This window comes from Emys orbicularis, chromosome 15 (assembly GCF_028017835.1).
Source record: "Emys orbicularis isolate rEmyOrb1 chromosome 15, rEmyOrb1.hap1, whole genome shotgun sequence".
NCBI classification, from domain to species: domain Eukaryota; kingdom Metazoa; phylum Chordata; order Testudines; family Emydidae; genus Emys; species Emys orbicularis.
The window spans coordinates 27496919-27514518 of NC_088697.1; the positions used below are offsets into that span (position 1 = coordinate 27496919).

At 48.6% G+C, this 17600-nt stretch overlaps 1 protein-coding gene across 1 annotated transcript in view; it reads right to left on the reverse strand.

Moving 5' to 3' along the window:
• POU2F3 (POU class 2 homeobox 3) overlaps positions 1 to 14601 on the reverse strand; it is a 59020-nt gene extending 44419 nt beyond the window's left edge. Inside the window, exons 1-3 of the mRNA XM_065417187.1 lie at positions 14574 to 14601; positions 8085 to 8138; positions 7260 to 7328 (exon numbers count right to left, since the gene is read on the reverse strand). Of these exons, the coding sequence (XP_065273259.1) occupies positions 7260 to 7328; positions 8085 to 8138; positions 14574 to 14601 (151 nt within the window). The remainder of the gene's footprint in view (positions 1 to 7259; positions 7329 to 8084; positions 8139 to 14573) is intronic.
• Between the last annotated feature and the right edge of the window lie 2999 nt (positions 14602 to 17600).

Genomic DNA, 17600 nt, shown 5'->3' on the forward strand with positions numbered 1-17600 from the left:
AGGGCACCAGAGTCAGGAAAGAAACACCTCCTCGCTCCTCTCTCCTGCTGTCGGGAACGTGGCTGCCTTGCTGATGAATAATCTTATTGACTGGAGTGTTGGCAGACCGGCACCTGCCACTCCCCATTAGTGGTCTGTCTCTTGGAGTGCCTTTAAAGCTTCCTCCTTTACATGTCCAGTCAACCCAGTGCAGGGAGATGCGCTCAGGAACAAGGCTGCAGGGTGGCAAGGAGAAGGAGAGACAGATGCTTCCCTCCCACATTATCCAGGCTGAAGGAGTTCCCCAGGGTAGGAAGGCAGGGCAGAGGGGTGAGCAGATAGTAGGTAGGGATAGGCTATGGGAGAAGAAGAGAGAGGAGAAGGTGAGTGAGATACCAGGGAGGGGCAGCATAGGTCTGAGCAAGGGGAGTGAGACACCAGAGAGCGGTAGGTACATTCGATACTGCAGTCACTACTACGGGGGGGCGGGGGGGGGGGAGGTGTGTGGCATGCTGCGCTTACATCACTGCATCCCTGCTTGGAATCACCCCCTCTTCAAGGTTAGATTTAAGAAACATTTCTGGAGGGATCCATAGGATTCTTGAGGAAGCCGGGCAGGGCTTCGGTGTCAATTAACAAATGACCTAATGGACAAACCTGGAGTCTGGCTGGTCTACATGGAAGAGATGCTACAGGTGTGAATTCCAATTGATTGATGTAACTGGTGCAATACCCCCCCCCCCCGGCTTTTCCCAGGGCTGAGAGTGGCCTGTTTTGGTGGAGCTAAACCCATTTAGGCTAAAAACTGGTTTAAGTTAAACCTGTGCACCTCTCCTGCGTAGACAAACGCCTTGGAGAACACCTGTCTCCTCATCCCTCTCCTGCCAGATAGACCCACAATCTCCACATGAGGGGAGGAGGCGGGGGGGGGGGGGGGAGAGATGCAGGCAGGTTCCAGAAGGAAACCCCTCAGAGCAGGACTTGTTCCCATGGGCAGTGTTTCGGTTTGCAGGGGTAGGGACAGGGGTCTGGAAGAAGAGGCAAGCAGGCCTGCCCTTCCAAAATGCCCCTGCTCTTCCGAGACCACAGGGTGCGCTCACCCCCCTCTGATAACGTCCTGATTAGAATAAAAGCAGCCTTTGTCCCCCCCCTTTTGTCCTCTCCCCTCCTGAGGATGTAAAACCCCCTAATCACCTTCATTTGAATTTCAAATAACCCCCCTCCTATGCCTCTCCCCACACCCCAACTGCCTCTGAGCTGGGCATATGGAAATTTCTCCTGCCTCAGACCTAGCTGCACTATGGAAATCAGCAGCCGTATGCAAATCCTGAGCAGGCCCCTGCGCCATAGCAACTCGCTGTTTCACTGCTGGCTGTGGCTGCCTTTATTTATCTGGGCCCCGCCCTGGGGCTGATCCCTCTGCGGTGCAGGGCGGGGGAGGCAGAGGAACTCATTGGGGGTGCTGAGGGGAGTTGCACGGGGTGGTGGGATGTGAGCCCCTTTGCACTACCCGGTGGACTGAGAACCCACCAACTCACTTCACAGGAGTCGTCGTACTGCCATCTGGGAGTAAGCGTATGAGAGGACTGTTCCCTTGGCCTGCATTTGAACCACTGACCTAGAGGTGGAAGACTCCCTACCCCATTGAGTCTTGAGCCAATTAGCTTTACGTTGACCCTTATTATGAACAGCAGCACCTTCGGCCCCCAACAGTGATCAGGGCCCCATTATTCTAGGCGCTGCACAGACATTAAGGGGATGTCTGCACTGGGTCTGTATAGATGTACCTTCCCTACCTTTGACTGAGCCAGCTGGGTAAAAATATCAGTGTAGCCAGGGCTGTATGGCTGGCTGCCTGAGTACGTACCTATTTTTAGTGCACTAGCTTGATCAAAGCTAGCACGTGTATGTCTTCCTGAGCAGGAAATTCCACTTCCAGCTGCAGTATAGGCATAGCCATAGGGGGAGACAGTCCCTGCCCCAGAGAGTTTACAATCTAACTAGACAAAAGGAGGGAGAATGGTTTATTGCCCCATTTTACAGATGGGAAAACTGAGGCACTGAGATTACCCAAGGGGGTCTGTGGCAGAGATGGGGATTGAACCAAGCTGCCCTGCCCTCTTTGCAAGACCATCCATCCCCTAAGCACCCAGCAGAGTCGATAGAGATTAACGCACTTGGGACTTCCAAAAGCAATAGAGTGTGGACAGTAGAGAAGGGGAGAGCTTTTGGCTTGTGAGGTTTTTGCCTGGTGCGGTGGCTTTGGTGGCAGAGATTGTCTCCCATCTCAGGAACTGCCTCCAGTCTCTTGAGTCTCCTGCCAGTAAAGTTTGGGTGATAGCCACCCTTTTGGCCAACAGCCTGGAGACCACCTGAGCTGAAGCTCCCTAGCTGGGCCTGTGACAACTCACATCTTCTGCAGATGGGCACAGAGGAGGACCTGTAACCCGCACTGGGCAGTGGGAGGATGTTGATATGAGGCCAGGATAGGATTCAAGAGGGAGAACAGTGGTTCCCAAATCAAGGGAAACAAGCTCCTCAGGAGCTGATTATCAGAGAGGTCGGGCACCTGTAATTCATTTGCCTTGGATGCAAGCTGGGGTGCTCAATTGGCCAGATCTTTGCTTGGGCTCTTGGAAGCGCTTCATGGGGAAAACAAAGACACATGGGTTAAATAACTCAGCGTGTGGTCTAAGTCAAGTCATCAGCAGAGTGAGCCAGAGAAGCCAGGACCTCTCACTCCCAGTCCAGTTTTCTAACCGTGCCACCTTGCTCCCAAAGGTGGGGCCTCTGCATTTCACAAATCTGGACAATTGTTGATGTTTTTTTCTGGAGCCCAGCTTCAGCACAGCGGCACAAAGCCATGCAGTGAGCCATGGCCTGTCCAGGAGGGCCCTGCGGGGTGCACCCGAAGCACTGGCAGCACAGGCAAAGCTGGGCTGCAGAGGGCTCCGCTGCTTTGTCTTCCTTGTCCTAGGATGCCCACGTGTTGTGCTCGCCCTGGTCTCCGGTGAGGCTGTGCAGCTCCCCACTTGCCAGGTGGAGCGGGGTGGGGATGGAAGATGTTCCCAGTGCCTGCAGCCATTCAGTTGCTGACAGTTGTGTTTGAAGTGTTTCCCTGTTGCACTTTTGTTTAAACATTGGCTTCCCCCACCCCACAATCCCGACTGAGCTCCAGTGAAATCAAAGTGTGACCCACAGTTCTGATCAGAGCAGATAGTGCACAGCAAAGGCCTGACACGAACAAAGGAAGGAGAGGCTCACCTAGTCGTTTCATTACACCGTATACTGGTGGTTTAGACAACCACAGGACGGTGCAGCCCTCTGCTTGCTGGCTTGGAGAGCAGGGGCGACGCGGATTGGTGCTGAGCCCCCTCCACTCCCTTTGGAATCAACCCAATATTTGCTGGCCTGGCCTGTGTCAATTCCCCCGTACGAACTGGGCTCAAGATGCACCAAGGGGCAGGCAGGAAAAGGAGGAGATGAGAGAGAAAGACGCACGCAGAAGCTCCACTCCCTCGTGCTGCCTTCTTTCTCCCAGAGAAAAGACACACTGTCTCTCAGCCCAGACCAACAGATCCAGCACACCAGAGGGGTCTGTCCCCTCCGCTAACCCCCATATTTTCGTTTGCAGCTATCTATCCCCCCCGCTCATTTCAGGATTATGATGATTTCATTTAGTATTTCGACAGCCCCACAGCGGTGCCTTACAGAAAAAGACAAGGGAAGTCCCCAGCCCAGCCGGGCGATGCTGCGCACATTTATTCCATTAGAGGCCCCAAAGGAGGGACTCCATCGTAGTAGGTACTGTACAAACACACAGTAAGAGGCAGTCCCAGCCCCGATGAGTTGGCCATGTAGCACAGCCCTCGTTAGCATAGGACGCTCCATTGGAGTCAGAGGAATTACTCCTGGTAGTAAGCGTTGCAGGATGGTCCAGTGGTTAGGGCACTAAAGACCTAGGCTGTCTTGGGAGACCCAGGCTTAATTCTTGGCTCCATCACAGACTTCTTGAGTGAGCTCAGGTAAGTCACCGAGGGTACATCTACACTGCAGCTGGAGGTGTAATTTACAGCTCAAGGAGACATACACGTACTACCTTTAGTTGAGCTAGTGCACTGAGAGTAGGTCTACACTGCAATAAAAAACCCACTGCTGTCAGGTGCTAAGCACTCTCCCCTCCTGTTAGCACTAAGGGGAGCTGAAGATGCACCCGAGTGGCTGGGGGTAACACTGAGCAGGTTGAAATTTTTGAAGAAGTTTTTTTGTTGCTGTTGTGGTGGAGAAGGCAGGAAAAGCCTTTTTTAAAAACAAAACTTTCTCATCCCAGACTGTCGACATTGTCAAAATGGTTCCTCTTGCATCAAAAACGTCATGCCTTTTTACAAAATAAAAATTCAAAGGCTTTGATAGCTAAATAGTTAGCACTAGTTTTTGGAGGGGCTTTTGGTAAAGGAAAAATTTCACTACCTTCTTTGGTGGGGGAAATAGACCATATTTAGGAAATTTTGAAAAAGAAAATCAAAAAATGGGTTCATTTGGAACACTTTGAAATGAAAACAAATTCATAAGTTAATACTTTCCCCCCCACCCCCAGTGAAAATAGGTCATCATATTTCAGCAAGTTCTGGTAACACGGGGAAAAGTCATGAGTTATGCTTTTGTTGACAGTTCCCATCAGAGCCTTTAGCTTTGTTTTTTAGATCTAGAGCCAGATCGACCGAGATATTTGGGTGCCTGAAGAGGCAGATACGTGCCTAACCTGCTTTGGCAATTAAGAAAGTCCCAGATGCAGAACTCCCATTAAAAGTCAATGAAAATAAATGCAATTCCCAATAGGCACCTATCTGCATCTTTAGGTGTTTGTAAATCTGGCCCTAGTACTTTTCCATTCTTTATAGTTACAATATTTGTAGCTGGGTAACTCTTCCTGGGAGGAGACAAGATACCTGGGGGCTGTTTGGTTTGTTCCAACTTATTAGATCTTTTAAAAATGGAAGAAAACCAGCCCTGAATTAACAAGCCTTTCAAAGGGGACTTCTCCATGGGGAGCTCGTAAGCAAAATAAGTTACTATTATGAATAGCAATAGCCCTTCCCCTGACAGCGTGAATCAGTGAAAATAAAATGAACTTTTCAGGAAGTTCACTAAACGTGTCTGGTTATTTATTAATTCACAGAATAAGAGGTAAAAACAGGTTTTTAAAGAATCAAATATAGGCCAGATCCCTTCAATTGGCTTAGATCCATTGGCATCAGCGGCGAGATCTGACACACTAAACTTAGCTGGAAAGCCCGATCCTGCGCTGAGCACCCTTATATTCTATTGTGGTTTGGGGGGGAAATGGGAGCCAAGAGCTCTTAGCAATTCACAGGATCCAGGCTTGATGGCTTATTGTAGCAGGGGCAAAGGTCTTGGGGAGCAACATTGAGAAGCTAGAATTTCACTGCAGTATCTGCTCACATGTTGTCTCAGTCTCCCCTTAGTCTGTTCACTTCTGAAGACCCTGAACATAGCAGGCAGCTACAGAGGTTGCATTAAGAGACTCTCTAAAAAATTAACAACCAATTTGTTGCTTCTGACGGAACAGAAGCATTTCCTCCAATACAAGATCTTTACAGATTTTTATTTCTCTGCATGGCTTCAAGGCCCTTAAAGCAATATTCACTCAGCTCCGATTATTCATTCATGTTTTTTAAAGAAAGGTGCTTCACCTGTGCACTTTCACTTCCAACTCATCACTATTTTCCTGTTTAAATACAGCTAGTTACGAAGCTAATTTAAAATGAACGTATTATATCTAGTGAGCTCAATTCTGATCTCAGCTATACAAGTTTCATATCAATTCAACACCACTGACTTCAGCAGACATTACTCTGCCATTAACCAAGTGCAACAGAGCAACATCAGGCCCAATCACTGTGTAAAGAACTGATACTAGAAAGAGAGCTTGACTCATGTAATGAGCTAAAGTTCCCCGGGCTTGAAACAATTAAAAAGAGATTGCTGCTATCTTCCAGGAAATATAGGGCCAGAATTTCACAAGAGTTCAACACCTATGTAGACACCATAACAATGGGCCAGATTGGCTGCGCATTGGATGCAGGGCTGTTTTGAATATCTGGCCCACATTGTGAGCATGGAACACTTAAAAATCTAGCCCTGTGTTCTTTTGAAAATCTGGGGTGAAATCCTAGCATCACTGAAATGGGACTTTTGACATTGACTTCAGTGGAGTGAGGATTCTAACCCTGCCCTTCCACATAGAAATTTACACTAACTAAAGGAGGCGTTCCTGGCTAATCCAATAGAACTTTTCCACTTCTGAATAAAGGACTAGTTCGCGTCCTATTATAATGCAATTATTTTGTTGTTCGCATTTAAAACTCTGTTTTGTGGTAATGCAGACAGAGATTCTTCACTGACTTCCGCTGCAAAAGAGCCCTGCACATTGGCTAGGTGATGTCGTACCGAGATCTTTGGAATATCTGGCTATGTCACAACGGGTGCTGCCGGGTTCTCAGAACGTTTTGAAATTTTGGTGCACATTTTGACGCCTAAGTGGAAGCGGAGCCCTTTTGAAAACCTGGCACCAGTTGTGAGTGCCAACCACTTGTAACTCTGACCCGGAGCTCTTTGGAATCTTTGTCCTGAAGTCAAAGCCCATTATAGTCAATGGGAGCCTACTTGAATATTGTAAAATATGAAAGTGACACATCTGGTATATTGCACTCTCCCCTCCAGTGGGACTGGAGGATTCAGTGCAAATCTGTGTTAAATTTACATTAAAAAAAAAAAATCAAGCTAAAGGCCCCGTTCATCAGCAATCCATATTCAGGGAGCACTGGAGTAAAATGAATGCCAGAGTAATCCCTGTTGTAACTTTACTCATTCCAGTGGCATATACACCAAGCAAGAATGTGACCCTGGGAGTTTTGTCTGCGTAAAGACTCCTGAATAGGCCCTGAAATACAATAAAGAGCTATCTGTGCAAGGTTGGGTACTTCAAGCCTATATTAACACTATTAACCCATTTGACCGCCCATTGGATCTATTTCAGTGCTTAATCATGATGAACATTACTGAGCTTTGAACTGGTTAACAGCTATTAAGAAAAGATCTTTCATTCCCATCTGGGGGTGAGCTCAGATTTACCCCAGTGTGGATTCCTGAGCAACACACAAGCTGGTTTGAGGAGTCGGACGCAAAGCACAGAACACAACATCCAACAGTGCATGCCTCCCGCCTCAAGCACCCCACGTCCTGGAATAGTCTCTTACCTGGTTCCACTTGGTCGGGTTCGTTGCGTGCTTCCGTGGAGTCTGCCACATTGCCACTCATCTTGAGTGCTGAAAAGAAGGCACAACTGATTTTAATAACAGACCCAGGCACATGTGGCTTCCACTGAACAACACACATCAATGTGTAATTACAATAAGCCATCAGACTTTCAAATTCTTGCTTCCTCAACATAGAATATTCATCAGCTCCGAGGATGCCTTTTCCCTCCGGTTGCTCTCCGCATTTCCCTCATTCCTTTCCCCCTCCTCAATAGACCACTGTGCTTCTCACCTTTTGCGTCATTCATTTCTGGCATCAGAGTGGCAATCGGGGTGCGAGCTCCCTTTTCCTTATTGGCCTCTCCCCAGAGTTTATTACACCGGTTTCTTGACTGAGCTAACCAGGGAGAAAGGGCTCCACTGTTACTCCTCAGTTCGGGGCCCAATCACTGACTCTCCTGACCTCTTTCCCCCTCTCCCATTGTTCGTTCAGCAATGACAATTTATCTGGTGCTGTACAAAACATACAGTAAAGATGGTCCCTAAAGAGGCACGCACAGTGATGATGAGATGGAGCAGGAGAGGGAATACTTTAGAGGGGAGTCTCTCTCTCTCCTGCCCGTTACCTCTCCAATTCAATTTGCCTCTCTCCGTCCCACTCCCACCTTGATCACGGCTCCCCTCCAACCCTCTCCCGCCCCATGCTTGTTCTTTAACTTCCAAAAACACAGAGCGTGCCACTTCATGGCATAGTGACATCCCAAAGACAATCGGAGCAATCTGCCACCTAACTCCAGCATTTATCTCAATAAATCAAACATTTACCCTTAAAGTGACAGCTGCCACCACGCCTGGGGTCAGAACCTTCTTCAGGGACAGCTGAAAGAAAGGGAAGGGGAGAAATAGTCAACTTTGCTCTAACTTGCCATATAGGTCGTCTCCTTATTAAAGAGCCAAAGCACAGAATCAGTTGAAGAAGGAAGAATACTATAGTCAAATTCACATGGACTCCCCCCTTTCCCCCTCCCAGGAGAATTTTAACTCTTTCCAACCTAGTTGGACAAATAAAAAAAGAACAAACTGATTAATTTGCATAGGCTTCCAGCAGCCAATCTCCATTGAGGAGATAGGCTGATTTGCATGAGGTAATAATACCACCATGTGCAAGCTACATGTGTGCACCCCTGGTTTGGCCTGGATAAAAGAAGCAGGTGGAAACCTTCCCCTTAAAGAGACATTGCCTGAATCAGGCAAACTTTTTTTAAAATAACAAACCAATTCTTTTCATGCAGCAAAGAGAGAGAAGAAATCAATACTGTTTTCATATCCACTCCCCTGTGTTACTAATGCTAACGCTGCTTGACAATATTCCAATGAAGCTTTTAGTTTTTCGATAGAAAATGCCTTTTTTGACCAAATTTAAGTTTTCTTATTGTGTTCAACATTTTTCATGGCCAACAAAAGGTTTCAAAATGGAAAATTAGATTTCATTTTGGTGGAGGAGAAAAGTAACACACTCACTTTTTAAGCTGTTTTCTACCGGAATAAAAGTTAAAAAGTGGGCGGAAGGGGTTTCTTTCTTACCCAAACTCCGTTTGGGCCTGGATTTTGGTTGGGGTCTTTAGGGAATAAGAATATAACCAATTGTACTGCCGTCCTACCCAGAGTCCCAGGCTGAGATTGAGGTGACAGCTGGTTGAGAAGTGTTTTTTTTACTCCCATGAAACTTATTGACAAAAAACAAAATAAACAGATTTTTGTTTTGTCAAAAAAAAAAAAATCAAAAGTTTTTGGGGTTTCATCAAAACAAAACTAAAAACAAACAAGCAAAAAATGGGTTTTGCAACAACCTCCCCCCACCACCCAAAAAATTAATCCAAAACTAACATGGAAATTTCCATTTGGACAAAAATGCCGTTTAAAAAAACAGTTTAAAAGCCCCCTAAAAATGCCTAGTATTTCTTGAGCATCCAGGACAGTGGTTTTCAACCTTTTTGCGGACCCCTAAAAAGTTTTGAATGGAGATGCGGACTCCTTTGGAACTCTTAGACATAGTCTGTGGACCCCCAGGGATCCGTGGACCATGGGTTGAAAACCACTGATCTCGGATGTGGATTTGGATTTTGTTTGCAGCAATGTAACTCCATTGGGTTTAGGAGAGTTACTCCTTATTCACACCAGCGGGAGAGAAGATTCAGGCCCTCTTGTAATTTTTTGGGCTAGGATGGTTGGTTCCAGCTGCAGTGCTGCCAACAGTCATGATTTTCTTGCCAGCTTTGTGATATTTGCGGCTTCTGTTAAAACCCCATCTCCTGGACTCAGGTAGTTTTCGGAGATTAAAGTACATTTCTAGCCCTTGTGGTTGAGAAGCAGAAAATGTGACACCCCTCCTACAGGCTCAGACAGCAAAAATCGAATACCCCCCCCCAAAAACCCACATTTTTTTTAATCTTATGATTTTTAAGACGATCTCATGATTGTTGGGGGAAACTGGCTCCTGATTTTTGGAAATGCTGCAGCTGACATCCTCGAAGGATTCCTCAAAAGCTGGTGAGAAATAAACCCAGGTGTAGATGACTAATGAGATGCCAGTCTGCTCTGTGCAAAAGGAAACACTTAATTTACAGCTTAAGAGCCCTCCCAATAAACATGTGACATGATAAAACATAGACACATCAATAAACTTGCAGCAATCAATTCCTCCAGATAAAGTCTGCTGCTAGACTGGAAGCCAATTTAAATTCATAATCTTCCTACGGCTTCGTGTTTCCACTACAGCTTTGCTAGGTAGGACATTTCACACAGAATAAGCAGGGTAATAAAAATAAATGGGGAAAATGATGATGTGGATCTGTTTTAAAGCCCTCAGCTACTGGGATGTGCTGAGTTAAATGCAGTCACTGTGGTCTACTCTACACTAGAAAAGGTTTGCTGGTGTAGCTAAATGGATATAGATCTCCCAGCAAATCCTCTTAGTGGAGATGCAGCTTGTATGCATAGTGCTTTTGCCAGTATAGTTTATATCAGATCTACAAATAAAATAAGCTATCCTGGCAAATGCTCCTTTTTGCTGGTATGACTGTGTCCACTTTGAACTGCATGCTAATAAAGACCAGCAAGAGGTGTAGCTAACAGGAACAAACAAGCCAGGGGGAGAAGTGTCTTATCTGAGGGTGCACTTCAAAGGTTCACTGGACTAGGACTGGAGGACAAGTAACACATGTTGGGATCCAGGCATTGGGGAAACCTCTTGACGGGCCTGGGATGTTCATGAATGCTTGGATCCTGGCTGACTGAAAACCAGCAGCTCTTCGAAAGAATGACTCCTTGGGAGAAAAATCTACTTTGTTATATAGGAAAAGAAACCACTGCTAAGCATAGACCTTGGATTGCCCTTTGCCTGTGCAACTATTTCTATTTCCACTTCTAATCCTTACTCACTAGAACTCTTAAATCTTAACGTTTAGTAATAAATGTAGGATTGTTTCACTATAAATAGATGCCAGTGCTGAGACATTATAAAGGACCTGACCCTGAGTTGTGCCAGTCACGCTGCGTGTACACTGCTTCTTCAAGCACAGCTTACCTGGTCATTTCTGGGAGTGGCCAGTGACAGGGGCTGGCCACTGCAGGGAGCGCTCTGAGCACTCAGGGGATGGGGTGCTCCTATCATTAGCCTATACAGAGAGGGGGTGGCCTGTGGGGACCTGGAAGGCAGTGCTTGTGTGGCCAGAGGCTGCTGGTTTCAGGGAGCTGAGCTACAGGGGGCAAAGATAAGACTGCTTCATGTTAGAGGCAGGTAGTGGTGAGGGGCCTTACAACTCTGGGGAGCATGATAGGTGCTGAGCACCCACAACTTGCTCTAAAATCAATAGGATTTGCATAGGTTCATGAGAATCGGCCCAACCTTATTTAGTGAGGTGCCTATATATGGATTTAGAAGCTGCCTTTAGTACATATCCTGCCCCCCGCCCCAATAGAAAACATTGGCTGTGGATGACAAAAAAAAAAAAAAAAAAAAAAAATTAAAAACATCGAACATACTTCCTATCATAAATGGTAAAGACATTTCTCAGTTGCTGGAAGTCTACTGATTTCAGGGCAGTTACGCCAGCAGGGAATTTGGTCCAAACCTCCGTTTGGACAATGAAACTAGCCTCATCAGTAGAGCTGGTTGGGAATTTTCTGACAAAATGTTTTGGTGGCAAGGCTCATGTCTGATGAATTTTTCAATTACTTTTTTTTTTTTTTTTTTTTGCAAAGAGTTTTGAAGTTGTCCAAGCATTCTAAATGAAGAAAGGCCCGGTTTATGGTTCCTTGCATTTTGAAATTTAAGCTAATCGTTTTCATTATTTTTTAAATGGTTGAAATCAAACCAAAGTGTTTTGAAATCCACGTTTCAGTTAACTGAAACCAAAACATTTCTCAACATCGGGATATTTTTGAGATTTCAGCTTTTTTGTCCTAATTCTGGATGGGCAAATTTTTCAAAATCGGAAAAATTGCTGAGAGGTGGGAAAGCAGTTTCTTGCCCAGCTCTATTAGTGAGTTTCACTTCTGTATATAGCCACTTTCACCAGCTGTCTTTCCTGCCCTACATTTCTGCAGAGTTTGTGCTGCAAACCATTCCAGGGAAGATTTCCACCCAGACAAAAACAAACAGTTTTCATTGGAATTTAACAAGCCATCGAGACATTTCTATAGATCATAGATTTAAAAAAAAAAAAAAAAGTCCTACTAAAACCTATTTGGCTTAAATGAGACTGGCTAGGGATTGTTTTTAAAATCAAAATGATACTTTTTAAAGATCTTTAGCTCACCCACAGATTGGGGGTCAGATCCTCAGCAGGTATAAATCAGTGAAGTCAATAAGTTATGCTGATTTACACCAGCTGAGGCTCTGGCCCAGTATATTTAGCCTGAATGTCAAATCTCTTGTTATTTGGAAAAAATCAGTTCCTCGCTCACTTACTTGCCGACACACGAGTCTGGATTTGGGTGTTTTTATTGCAACATTCGAATAGCTCAAGGACCAGTGCAGTGTATAAGGACAACAGAGGCCCCTGCTTTATTTCAGGTCCCTGAATCTTCATCAATTGCTCTGGAGAAGCAAAGAACCTCAAACTGAGTTCTTGGTAGGTGAAATGTCAGACACTGGTTCAAAGTCCACTGAAATGAATGGGAGGCTTTCTAGGGACTTAAATGGGCTTTGGGGCAGACCCTTAATTTGCTTTTAACTTCCTCCATCAAGGCTTTTGATCAAGCGGGGCCGTCTGAGCAACCAGCAGCATCCATGACACCACAGCATTCCTGAGTCAAAAGCGGAGAGTGATATGATGGAGTCAGCAGTCCCTTCCGCTCCCAGGACTGTGAGGTAACGCTAAGCCACTCAGACTTCAGTTAGTTCGTCTGGCAGCCCGAGAGAACCACAGGGTCAGGTCTGCATCCAGCCACCTCAATAAAGAATCCATCTTCTACTGACTGCAACCAAATCCTCCCTGCTCGCTGCGATGAGAAAAATGAGCAGGGGGATCTCCTGCCACACTCTGAAGGCTGGGGATCCTGACTGGCGCGTGCAGCATTTCATTACAGTTCTGGCACAGGGCACGTGGGACGTTCACAATGTAAAGAAAAATTGTATCTAATCGTAGCACAGAGAAGGCGTGTGTGTGTGTGTGTGTGTGTGTGTGTGAGTGTGTGTGTGAGAGAGAGAGAATAGATGGGCCACTGATGTTTGAGGGCCTTCCCTTTTGGGTGCATGTTAAACACCTTGGGCCTGATTTTCAAGGCGCTGCTGAGCACGTCTGCTCCCACTGACACCAGTCTGGGAAGACGCTAAGTGCTCAGCTCTTTTGAAAATCAGGCCCAAGTTGGGAGCCCAAAAATCCATGGCCACCTGTAAACATTTGGCCCCTATGACTGGGCAGGGTGCTCAGCCGGACCCCAAGAGCATGAGAGGGTTTGGAGGGGGAGAAGCCTGCCCCGATCAAACATATCAGGCCCAATCCAGCCTGGGAACAACAGCATGGACTTCGATGGAGCTGCTCCCACTTCTACCACAACAGAATCTGTCCCCCCTGGGCTGAGCTGGTTCACTGAACTCTGTTTCTCTCCTGCTCTCATAAACCCCTGCGTTTAAGACGACACCCCCAACCCAGATACTCTCACAGCCGTGTCACAGTGCACAACAGTTGGCTTGGCAATCTCCTGTGATGGGGGGGCCGTGTTGACACCCACAGAGAGACACACACCAAAGTGCCCCATGCCGATAGCTGCACAATGGACTGACCCAAAGATGCCTGCGCTCGCATGCAGACACTAGCCTACGCCCCGATGCACACAGCTCTCCACACCAGCAAAGAAATGCACCCCCAGATTATATACGCCAGCACACACGTAGACACGGACATATGCCTGCGTGGACTCCAACATGCATACGTCCTGCCCGGTCTCTGGGGGGTTGTCAGGGCTTGTCTTCACTGTAGAGTTAACTTGAGCTTTGCCCCTAACTCGAGTCCTGTCCACACACAAAACCCCTAAACTCGAGTACAGCGGCGCTTCTAATGCGAGCTGGATGGCCTGTCGGTGGGGGGACAGGCTGCAGCTCAGGTGAGCACAATGCCTCAGCTGCTAACAGCCACGCTGTGCGGCTTGAGGGTTATTTCCCAGGTCTAAACTGAGAAGTTAAGCCGAGCCAGCTATGGCTGAAAAACACGTGCTCCTGAGTGACCCAACCCCCGGCACAGACAGTGTTAGCCATGGCAATGGAAGAACCCCTCCTGTCTCCGTAGCGGCTGTCTACACACTGAGGTGCGAGGGCAGCACCGCTGTAGCGTTTCAAGAGTAGACAGCCCCTCAGAGCAGCCATCCTCTCTGGAGAGGAGCTCTGCAGTGGAGACACGCACGTGAGCCCCAGCACGCCCACCTCAGCCAGTCAGGCTTTTGCCTGACATTCCCTGCTAGTTCCCTTCCCCCTCAATGACCCCTGTCATAATTTCCCCCAGCCCCATCCACCCAAACGCCCCCCTCTTCCCCAGTCCCCCTCATTCCTTCTGTCTTCTCTGCCCCCTTTTCTCTCTTCAACTCTCAGCAACCAAACCTGACCCCCCACCATCCTTCAACGGCCCCCTCCCCTATATCCCCTAGGAGCTGCTAACTCATGGCATGCCCATCCTCAGTGTCACCACCTGCCTCAACATGGCAGGGGACCTGATTCAATGGAATCGTGTCCCAGATCCCCCCCCCCCCCAACTTGACTCCAAAACCTCTGCAGCCTGCTGGGTTACACCAGAGACCGTCCTCCCTCCCTCTTACCTGTGTGCACAGACTCCAGATTCACCATCCTGCTGGTGGGACAGAATCCACAGTGCGCCCAGCCTCCTGCAGCCAGCCCCACACTGGCCTGTGGGGCTGCCAGTTTGCCCCCACCTCTGAAGCCGGGCTCAAGTCAGCTCCAAAGCACCTACACCTGCATTGCCCGGTGACACACTGGGCCAGGTGAGCATGCTGTGCACTTGTGGCCACGCCCCCCGCCCCCCTGCTTGGCAGCATGCTGATGTTCTGAGAGCCTGGCACGCAGCCCATGCAAAACGCCAGGATTTGCATATTAGTAACTCTGGAACTGTTGAGTCCCTGCAGCACTAAACAGGGGGTGGGGTGCTCGGGAGAAGGAGGCAGCCGTCTCCATATGCTCAGCGCCGTGTACACACCTCGGAGCACCTGCCTCCCCTCCCCCCGCCAAGCCTGCAAAAGAAGGGGCTTTGCTGAGACTCGGCCACCAGAGAGCCCTAGATCCCTGTAGGAAATGAGGTGGGCTCCCTCATACCTCAGTGCAGACAAGAAAGGCCAAGACACCTGCCTTGACTTGCTGGATGGAAGCCATCAAAGGACCGAGAGCCAGGATTCTACCTACACTGCTGCTCAGCCCTTAGATAAGGCTTTTGATCTTCTAAGCCCTGAACAGACACTGGTCCCCACTCCCACCATTGGATTCAAGGACGTGCACTCCTGCGCCCCACGGGGATCCGTGTGGGTGTGGGATCTGCCCAGGTGCTGGGCCAGGGTAATTAAATTAACCCTGCAGAACCAGGGTAAACAACTCAAGAACCGGCATGATACGCATCTGTACAATGGGGAAAGGGAGACACAGAGAGACAAGGTGACTTTCCCAAATAGCTGAGGCAGAGGCCTGGACTCAGGAACTCCTGTCTGTCAGACCTGTGCTCTGTCCACTAGGCTATGCTGCCTCTCTATGAGGCCGATACCCTTCTTCCTACCCCCCACCCACTGAGGTACTTACACCAGGAGAGTGGAAAGATAGAACCACATTTGTTGGGTGACCTCGCAAGGCCCAGATCCTTCTCTCGCCGACACCAGATCCCCGCTGATGTGACACCATTGACTCAAGTGGAGTCACTCCACATGTCAGTCGGATAGCAGAAAGCAGAATCAGGACCCCAATGGGTGCCAGCCCACACAGAACTCAATCACTCGGCAACCTGGATGGGCCCACAACACTCATTGAGAGTTCACACACTCCCCTCCGTGTATGTTAAAGGCCCACAGCAGGCTTAGAGGGTCACCTGCCCAGTTCTCTAATCTGGAATTTCAGGGAGCTAGGAGTCCCGCCATGAAGCCACCCTGAGCTCCACTTCCGGGCAAGCCTACGCTACAAAATTAAGTCGACCTAAATTATGTCAATGCACAGCCACCGCCATCATTGAATCGGTTTTACACATCCACACTACGCTCCTTGTGTTGGCGGTGTGTGTCGTCACCAGGAGCGCTCGCACCGATTTAACTGCCAGGGCGGGGCATTGTGGGACAGTTTCTAAAAGGCAGCAACGGTTGATGTAAGCAACACGTGTCTACACGGACGCTGCGTCGACGTAACCACGTTGACCTAAGTACCACACCTCTCGCGGAGGTGGCGTTATTAAGTCGGTGTAGTGGGCGAGTGACATCGGCGGGAGCGACATTTTAGCGTGGACCCTTACCGAGTTAGGCTGACGTCAAGTGCCATATGGCGATCTCGCTCTGGAGTGTAGAGAGCCCTCACAGTGTATATTTGCTCCCAGAATTGTCTGCGGTCTCCTTTCCTCTCCGCCCCCGCCCGCATCACTCCCTAACCCAGGTCTTCTGATCTAAGTGCTCTCACTCTTTGTAGCTGAATGTCTGTGCTCAGATCTGCCCAGGCCTCTGTGCCGGGAATCCATCCTGAAAAGTGTTTACGAGCTCTCAGGAGCTGCCAGGTGCAAGCTATCACACATCCATTTCTCTCTCCCTAGCCCACATTCTGGAGAACTCAGCTTTCCCACATGCCGCACTTCCTGCTCCCTGGAAATACTGGTTTCTTCTGGGGATAGGCGGGATTGTTTTGCCCAACAGCCAACCCCCCCTGGGTTTGAGAGCCTGAGTCAGATTCTGCGGCCGGGAGAGACCGGGGAAAGAATGGGACGGTGCGGGAATCCCCAGGGAAGGGGGCGGGGGGGACACACAACCAAGCACGTGAACGAAGAGACAGAGAGAAAAACCAGGCAGAGAGATGGAGGGTGAAAAGCAGAGGGGAAGTCGGGGTTGGGGAGGATGGAACAATTCTAAGGAGAGTCTGTGAACATTTTCAAAGCTGCGGGGCGGAAGGGAGGCTCAGATCCATATTTAGGTACTCATGGGCTGATTTCAAAGGGGAGGGGCCCTTCCTGCTCCCATTAGCCCACATCAGAGAGGGCAAGATCAGGCTGCCCCATTGCTATCAGTGACGCCAATACAACATGTGTGACTCACCCCCACATCTCGGCCGACACCAGGAACCTCCCGAACTAAAAGCATCAGTTTCCGCTGCTGGGAGCTGCTCCCGACTTGTATCCTATGTGGATTGGGCACAGAGGGGGACACCGCACATGCTGACCAATGGATTACACATGCAGCCTTCCCCTACTTGATACCAAGAGTTCTTGTCGGGAGCTCCCTGCTGCTGGACACCCAGCCATCAGCTCCTAGGGGGTGGGCTCAGTTCTGATGCTCTCTTCCTTGATCCTTTGCTCCATAAGCATGCAGCCACCTCTGGGGCTGAACACAGCACCAGAACACAGTTTAACTTGAGTGTTAACACCACGTGCTTCTAGCTGGACAGATGGCCTGGCCTGGGTGACAGACCTACTTCTGTGACCCTAGCCTGTATCTCAGGTGCATCTGACGAGCTAGCTCCCTCCTCTCCACCTTTCTGGGCTGCGGCACAGATGCAGAGCACCTCCTTATGGTCCATCAGGAGACTTTTGATGCTTATTCTGCAAGGGATGAAATGAACGTACGTGAAAGGGATTGGAAATTCCGCAATGACCG